The sequence below is a fragment of the Eucalyptus grandis genome, chromosome 1, assembly GCF_016545825.1.
Source record: "Eucalyptus grandis isolate ANBG69807.140 chromosome 1, ASM1654582v1, whole genome shotgun sequence".
Taxonomy (NCBI): domain Eukaryota; kingdom Viridiplantae; phylum Streptophyta; class Magnoliopsida; order Myrtales; family Myrtaceae; genus Eucalyptus; species Eucalyptus grandis.
The window spans coordinates 376292-385214 of record NC_052612.1 but is presented as its reverse complement, the minus strand read 5'-3'; the positions used below and the strand labels follow the sequence as shown (position 1 = coordinate 385214).

General features: G+C 42.5%; 1 protein-coding gene across 1 annotated transcript; it reads right to left on the bottom strand.

Moving 5' to 3' along the window:
• Positions 1-7724: 7724 nt before the first annotated feature.
• Positions 7725-8720, bottom strand: LOC120288182. Its single transcript, XM_039301672.1, has 2 exons — positions 8682-8720; positions 7725-8480 (listed from the first exon to the last, which is right to left on the bottom strand). The coding sequence occupies exons 1-2, from the start codon at positions 8702-8704 to the stop codon at positions 7937-7939; spliced, it is 567 nt and encodes a 188-aa protein (XP_039157606.1). The 5' UTR covers positions 8705-8720; the 3' UTR covers positions 7725-7936.
• Positions 8721-8923: the final 203 nt, after the last annotated feature.

Here is an 8923-nt window from a genome sequence, read left to right as displayed (position 1 = left end):
TGGTTTACCTAGATTATATTGTAATGTATAGTCGAACGCTTAAGGAGCACGTCGAACATCTAAGGCAGGTCTTCCAAGTCTTGTGTGAGAATGAATTGTATGTTAAGTGCGAGAAGTGTGCATTTGCCCAAGAGGAAGTTTCGTTCTTGGGGCACATCGTTGGGGGTGGATGAGTGCAAATGGACAAGGCGAAGATTCAATCGATTATCAAATGGGAGCTGCCGACGAAGGTGACGGGGTTAAGGTCATTCCTAGGCCTCACCAACTACTATCAACGCTTCATCTAGAGCTACTCAAGCATCACCGTGCTGCTTACGGACTTGTTAAAGAAGGATAAGCCTTGGGAGTGGACGGATCAATGCCAAAGGGCATTTAATTGATTGAAGACAGCCAAGACCGAGGAACTGGTGTTGGTGTTGCTCAATGACACGAAGCCATATGAGGTAGAGACTGACGCATCGGATTTTGCTATCAGTGGCATTCTTATGTAGGATGGACATCCAGTGGTGTACAAGTCTCGTAAGTTGAACGATACTGAGTGTCGATATACCGTTCAAGAGATGGAGATGATCGCGGTGGTCCACTGCCTTTGGACGTGGAGGCATTATCTCCTGGGGTCGAAGTTCATTGTGAGGACGGACAACGTGGCCACAAGTTACTTCTAGACCCAGAAGAAGTTGAGTCCGAAGCAAGCTCGATGGCAAGATTTCCTTGTGAAGTTAGACTATGTGCTGGAATACAAGTCGAGAAAGGCTAACTCTATGGCAGACGCACTGAGTCGAAAGATGGAGCTAATGAGCAGCACGATGAGTTGACCGAGCTATCCTTAGATCGATCGTATCAAGGAGGGGTTGAAGTACGATCCAAGAGCTCAAGCCCTCATCGGGTATGCGAAGAAAGGTAAGACCCGACAATTTTGGTGTGAGGATGAGCTCCTCTACACCAAAGGAAGGCGATTGTACATGCCCTTCCATGGAAAGCTAAGGAATGAGATCTTGTGCGAGTGCCACGACTCAAAGTGGGCAGGTTATCCAGGGATCCACCACACATTGGCCCTCATTGAAGATCTGTACTATTGGCCTCAAATGCGAGACGATGTGGAAGCTTATGTGAAGACTTGTTTGGTGTGCCAACAAGACAAGTTGGAGCAACGTTCATCGCCAGGCCTGTTGGAGCCACTTCCTGTTCCAACTCGTCCATAGGAAAGTGTTTCCATGGACTTCATCGTCAAACTGCCAAAGTCCGAAAGGTATCAAACTCTTATGGTCGTGGTAGACAAGTTCTCCAAGTACGTGACTTTGGTACCTGCGACAAAGGAATGTCCGGCCGAGGAGGCGGCTAAGCTATTCATGAAGCATGAGGTCAAGTATTGGGGAGTCCCGCAGATGATCGTGAGTGATCGTGATCCTCGCTTCACGAAGCGTTTTTGGTCCGAGTTGTTCAAGCTGCTGGGTTCGGAGCTGAATATGTTGACAAGTTTGCATCCCTAAATCAATGGTCAGACGGAGCGGGTCAATGCATTCTTGGAGATTTATCTTCGACACTATGTGAGTACAACGCAGGTAAATTGGGTGAAGTTGATCGACGTAGCCTAGTTCTCTTACAACTTGCAGTGGAGTGAATCGACCAATCAGAGCCCATTGGAGATCGTGACCAAGCAGCAACCAAATACCCTGAGTGCAATCGCATTGGGTTATCAGGGGAGTAGTCCGCTTGCATACAAGTTCGCTAAGGATTGGTAGGAGTAAGCCAACTTGGCATGGGCATGTCTACACAAGGCCTCCAAGCTGGAGTTACCACCAAAACTCAAGGTACATCCAGTTTTCCATGTGAGTTTGCTTAAGCCTTTCCAGGTTGATGAGGAAGATCTTGATCAAGGGGAGTCACAACTGGCACCACTAGGGGCAAAAATCTCGTATGATCAAGAAGTCGAGTGCATCATGATGGATCGAGTCATATGGAAGCAGTACTACATGCCCAAGCAAGAATATGTGGTCCAATGGAAGGGTCTTCTAGAGAGCGAAGCAAGTTGGGAGCCTGCGGTGAGTCTTTGGCAATTCAAGAAGGAGATTGACGCTTTTCATGCCAAAGACGCAACGAGAGCGTCACCTAATTAGGTGGGAGAGAATGTCATAGCCTGAAAGAAAGCTGATCCAAGAGGGTTCTAAGAGACGGGCGTGACACATCCATGGATCAAGCGACCCTTGGCTTGTATCCCCAAGTCCTAGCGTTTTCTTGAGTCTTCTAAAATACTCCTAGAGGTGGGCGATATGGTAATTGTATTCGTATGTAATAAATGTAGGTAATTAGTAGTTGAGGAGATGTAATCTCCACCGTTAGATCGAGGAGAGATCTACAGATATGGTTTGCCTTGTATTATATATAGGGGTCTTCTCCCCCTCATTGTACTCATTTCATTCACAAGTAAATACAATCCAAAGCTTCTCTCTCTAGAGTTTCTCTCTCTAAGATCCTTGTGTGTTGAGTGTGAGAAAGGCTGATTTGGGAGAAATTCCTAAGGCCGCACGGGCAAGGGAATGCTAGATCAATCGGCCCATGGCACAAGCTTGTAAAAGCCCACCCTCGTTTTTTTGCTCATTTTTTTTTTTGGGCATGTCGAGCTGGAGGTTGGAGCTCAAGGCTTCGAGCTTCGGCCCTAGTCAATCTTCGTCAAGTTGCTTTGGTTGTCTCCCATGGCTTAGCAACCCTCCCGATTGGTTGTCAGGGTCAGCCAATGGTGATCGTTACTTGAGCATGTGTGGATGGACTAGGAACGACCACCCACATCGACACCGCTTGAGGCGACAACCAAGTACTCCCTTGACCAGGTGCACACAAGTGGCATTACTTGACGTCATTGTCTTTATCGGGACAATGAGGCTGCAATGAGGGGAAGGTGAGTTGGGTCGACTCACGGGTTGACTCACGGATCCAACCAACTCGGTTTGCCTTGGTATTAATGTCATGCCCCGATCCTTCGAATGCATGCCCATCCCTCTACAGTCGATTAATAGCGACTTCTCAAGATGCATCGCCGATCCATTTCTTTTAATGCGCATGTAGAAGTAAGTTAAAAATTCCCAAACAACAACAATATGGGATAGGAAAGTAGGGCCATAAATTTTCAAATCAAAACAAACCTTATATAAACAAATATGTCTATTTACAAAAATATCGGCTTAACAAAAAGGGAACTATCCTTTGACCCACTAGTCAGACACGTTCGCCGATTCTTCGGTCTCCACCTTCTCAGGCTTTGGGGCTTCCGATCCTCCACCAACACCATCTAAGGACCTGAAAATGGTTATACAATAACCAATGAATGTTTTAGTAAGTTCAACCCCCTAAGACCTAACTAGGAAGAAATATGCCCCAAAGGCTGCCTAAGCACAAACATAGGTCAGAGGACTTACTTTTGCCTTAGTCCTTTCCTATAAGTCAGTCTATCTCAAATACTCAAACCACATCAACCAATCACTTCAACATTCAATTCAATCAATCAGATCGAACTATCGATTAATCGACTCAGTCGATTACATGTCATCACGATATTTCCATGGTCGGCCCAATCAATATTATCTATAAGGTCCTATCAAATTAGGACTGCTCACCCTAAGCTGAAGATAGATAGTATAATTCACCCAAAGCTGATAATAAATTATGTTGCTCGTCCAAAGCTAATAAATTATATTGCTCGCCCAAAGCTGATAAATTATATTGCTCACCAGAAGTTGACCAAAGATTATATTGCTCACCCAAAGTTAATAATTTAACACTCACCGGAAGTTGACTAAATCACCATTCTTATCATATCTAATAAAAGTTATCGTATGTGGGTACATGGTCGGCCTTAGCTAAAATACAATATTTCCACTTTTGAACATCCCACTAGTTTTAACAGTCCAAAAATATATTTTTGGCGCTGTAGACCGACGCCTGGTAATTTCCAATTAATTACCAAAATTATCAATTTCTAAGATAGATACCCATAACCATCAAACACACTTAATTTGCACAAATTAAAGCTCAATTAAATAAACAGAGCACACCATCGCAATCAGCATAAAATTCAGGTCACTGGCTATCTTAGTCTAATTTCTGAAAAATTAATAATTAATTAAATAATTAGGGAAAATAATTATATAATGCCAATAAATGCAACTTAGGCCCATAAAGCCTTATTGGAAGCCGAGACGGATCCGAAAAATTACCGAACCACTCTAGTTAAATACTAGAGCTTGTCTAGGCTTTAATTACATTACTCTAACCACCTAACAAGCAATCACAATTAATTAATTTGCTAATCTAATCTAACTATCCACATAAACCAAGCTTAACTTAAATTAATTAGCCCTTAAGCGTTATTAATCTACTAAGTAGGGATTAGTGAGTTAAACTCATTTGTTAAACGATCTGGTTGGATCAAATTGACTGGGACACTGCGAGGGACGAGAAACTCCAAAGGGGGACCGGCAACTGGGGTTGGGAACGCCTCCAAAACGAGCCAAACAGCCGCCTTGAGACCCACATGGTCTGGTTTCTATTTGGTGCTGATCTTGGCCAAGAAAGGGGCTGATCGATGCTAGTTGAGGTGACAATGGGCTGAGATGGGTAGAGGGGACTGAACCGGGTCCAAGTGATGGTGTTGGGATCTTCAGCAACCACAACGGCGACGCTCAACTTCTTGGTGACTTGCTGGATGATGAGCTGGACGAGAATGATGCAGCTTTGGATGGCGAGACAAGACGGCTTGCGTGTAGGGCGAGGCGTGTAATGGCAGTGACGGCCTTCAGCAATGGCTCTGGCGGTCTGACGGGGCTGGTTGGCTTCTGCTGATCTCCTTTGTGATTGCTGAGCTTCAAACAGTATAATGGAGAAGGAGAAAGGGCGATCGACGGTTGAGGGAGGAAGGAAAGAGGGAGGGGGCAAGGGGGACCACTTGGTCTCTTCTTCTCTCAATTTGTCCCCTAGACTTGGCCCACCTTGTATGCTATCCTCCACCACCAATTTCCAGTAGCCTTGGCTTCCTCAAGAAGCTATTGAAGTGGTCCAATTGTCATGGTGAGGGGCATATGAATTTGAAATGTTTCCTCTCGACTTGAACCCTGAATCCTCCTCGAATCCATCCAATTCGGCTTCTATAAATTTAATTATCGACTTAATAATCAAATTGGTATTTTTCCTCACCAATTGAACCATTTTGCTTCACAATTGCGCGATAAAAAACGATCCTTGACATTTTTTGAACAAAAACGACCCTAAGATGACTTTTTCCTAAAAGTCTCACTTTGCAGAAAAATCTTTGAAGACTAAGTCGACGTTCCTAAAATGATTTGTGACTCCGAGAGAACTTTTAATTTTTGAAATCGGATTCAATTTCATGGTTAATTTCACTTTGACACATTTTTAGTCTGACCTAGACGACCGAGTAGCTTTTAGAAATTTTTAGTGCAAATAACCCGTGGTCAATTTTCTTTGAGCCACAATGAACCTGTTAGACACATTGGTGACTCTCGATTATCGTGAAAATCTTAAGGATTCAAATACTAACACAGAATACCAAAACGATAGAAAAATCAATCGAGTGCCGATCGACGGGAATTTCTCAATTTGGTAGAATCACCCACGTTTAACCACACATCTTAGTTGAACCGATCTATCTCTGATCTCTAAGAGATTTTTAACTATATTGTAATGACCTCGTAGATGAGCACGGTCGAGTAGCCGATTTGTAGTCAAATCCTCAAGTCTATTGCATTAAAATCTCTTAATGACTTCCCCAGATAATCTAGCTATCTCAAAAGTGATCAACTCTGAGAATAACACTATAGGCGTGTCGCTGAAAGGCCTGATTAATTTAATTGAAAGCAAAACTGTAAAATTCAGAATGTCACAATTGAGCTAGGTTTGTCTTGATGGGCCGATTTTGGGTGACCTCAAGATGTGGGTTGATGATTCGGGTCGGTCCCAACTGGAGAATCTCGACCCGGTTTTTTTATAATAATAATGTCTTATTATTTTAATATTAAAAATATTTTAATAAAAAAATAAAAATAATCCAAAAATGATTTACATTTTCCTAAAAAAATCAGAAAAAACCAATTTTTTTTCCACAAATACATGCAAAATCTTTGAAAAAAATCACGTTTAAGTTCTTGGAAGCAAATATTGGCTTATTCCAATTACCCTCTTATGATGCATGGATTTTTACTTCCTCAGTTTGGTTAGGAATTGAATCTCAGAACTCGTGATTGGTATAAAATGCTACATAAATGCTTTACTTGATGTTTAAACAATATTAGTTACTAAAACGACATTCTCCGGTTGCACAGGAATGAAACATTTCTCTTAATATTTCACTTGGGTTCAAATTAACTCACCCTAAATCAATTAGTGATGACTTCTAAATGAAATTAACTTACGGGTTAAAAATTCGGACAATAAGTCATGAATTGGTAGGTATGGGAGAGCTCAGCTAAGTCTAATACTTAGCAAGTCATTAGCTTCTGCACTCACACGAGTGTAAGGGAGATCGAAAGAGAGGTCGTGACATCATCCCTCCTGGACAATCAAGATATAGAAAGAAATTTGGGCCAATTTCCTTGCCGTTGCGTTCACATCATACCAAAATATAGAAAGTTCTCCTGAGGTCTAATTGTCTTGATAATCCTTGCAAATTACACATTTGCCTTTGATCAAGAAGATATAATCATATCTTTATGTAGAAAACCAGATTCACTAGTGTCTTGAATCTCATGAAAATATTTGTTCCAAGAATTACACCTAGAAAACTTATCATTAGGATCATTAAATACATATAGGAATGTTTTCAATCTTCATAATCGGTTTGGGAAATTTCCTCAACAGGCGGTACAATTTTCACTTTTGATGATACTCTTTAACGAGACCAGCTTTACCATGGTCCCTAGACATTCATTTGTCTGATATTGCTAACTCAATTGATTATAGAGATTGTGAAAGTTTTCAAATTTCTATTTAGTTATGTGTTATTTTAATGCATGGAGCAAACTGCTTTTCCAGTTGCCTAGAAGATATAACAAATTATCGATTAATATGGCGATTTTCTACTTATTGGTTAGGCACGCATCACTACAGCACGAGATATTTGCATACGAAGATGCGGCTTTTTTTTAAAGGGAGAAAAAAGGAAGAAAATCTAGTAAAAAAAAGGTCATTCTAGCTTTAATAAGATTGGGTATGAGTGTATCAAATCTTGACCCATTTAGAAAGACTCAATTTTTATTCCGAACCCGTGTCGATAAGAAACCAAATGACTCGAATCTGGACCCCTCCCGTCCTCTCATCTAGGGCCTCAAAGAGGGTGGCCGACCTCGAATGGCCACCGGTGGTGACGTTGCTCAAATTCTGTTTCTATGTTGGACTTTGTAAACAAAGAATTTATTCATTACATGGCCTATAGTCGATGCGGACCGACATCATCTGAACTATTAATTACGTGGGTCTCTTTGTGGAGTGCGACCTTGTCATCAATAATCAAAATAACTTTGATTTGTATGAAGTAATTCATATGTTTTATTTTTATAAAAGGGGCCAAAGATGATAATGGCTCATACGCTTTGAAGACCACTACACGCTTCCCATGGGGGTTGGGCTTCCGTGCTGGTTAAATTCAGGACATGGATACGATCATCTGAAATGACACTTGATTTGACTTTTCATGCTAAACCATTGAGATTGGTGTGTTAAGTGCACTGCTTTGTGCCCAGAATCAACTCAAAACATTACATTAATAAAAACCATTTTTATGCAGGCCGACGTACACGAATATCCGATTGCGACGGGGCAAGTATTGAACGAAAGAAAAGAACATCGCCATGATTACCATCGCATCCACACATGATGATATTGGCAGAGAATTGGAATACTAGTTTGGGGATTATTTAGCTCAGTTTGTTTAATCGAGCATAGAGTGGGATTGAAAGACGGCGTACCCCATGGAGGGCGCATAGACGAGCAGTGCCAGGAGGTTGATGGCAATCAAGGCCCCAGCGGCCTGAACTGTGTCGCTGTCTCCGCAAGTGATATTCCCGAGGAGCACGCGGATCACGTTGAACATCGACAGAGTCAGGTAGACGCACCCGAGGACCGAACTGGCCACCGACACCGTGATCATGAAGCTCCTCAATCCTTTCATCGGCAGCCCCTCCGGTTCTGGTTTGTGGTCGTCGTCGATCTCGGAGAGCTGCGTGGAGAGGTGCATCTTGAGGGCCGTGGCGACGATGCTCGAGAGCAGGAAGCACACGAAGGAAACCACCTCGTCTAACATAAGCAACATTCTCGTCCCCTGGCTAGTTTGGCACTCTTTCTGAGACACGAGGCTGTGGGGGTTGGCACTCACGAAGGATATCCCGATGAACATCGCGAAGGTGAAGAGGGAGTTCACGTTCACCAGATCGTCCAGCACCGTTTGGAATTTCTCTATTTTCTTCTTCCGGTCCCTACCATCCATGACAATAGTAAATCAAATGTTATTGAACAATTGACAGGGTACCAAACCAACTTCTTCACAGGATTGCATGCATGCAGATAATCATACGTAAGTAATATTGCATGGGAATAGAGATAGAGAGAGAAGAGAGAAGAGAGAGAGAGAGAGAGAGAGAGAGAGAGAGAGAGAGGGGGAGGGAGGGAGGGAGGACATTTGATTAGCTGCATTCGCCATGATTCAACAATTTCAATGGGATTAAGGGATGGAATGGAGGGAGGAGGGGTTTGAATTTGTAATATAGCTGGTGCGACTGTGACATATTCCTTGCCTGAGGTTACAAGCGAAATTCATGAGAAAAAGGGAGAAAAAGAAAGAAAAGATAAATAGGTTATTAAAAAAAAAAAAAAGATGATGCTACCGTATCCTATTCTGCTGCTTTGGCTGCATTTTCGT

Bases quoted from the DNA above. Each gene is read 5' to 3' on its own strand.
- LOC120288182 (XM_039301672.1), bottom strand. From the start codon at position 8,704: ATGGCGAATGCAGCTAATCAAAT. The intron at 8,481-8,681 runs GTCCTCCCTCCC...CATGGATGGTAG, and splicing joins GCGAATGCAGCTAATCAAAT to GGACCGGAAGAAGAAAATAG.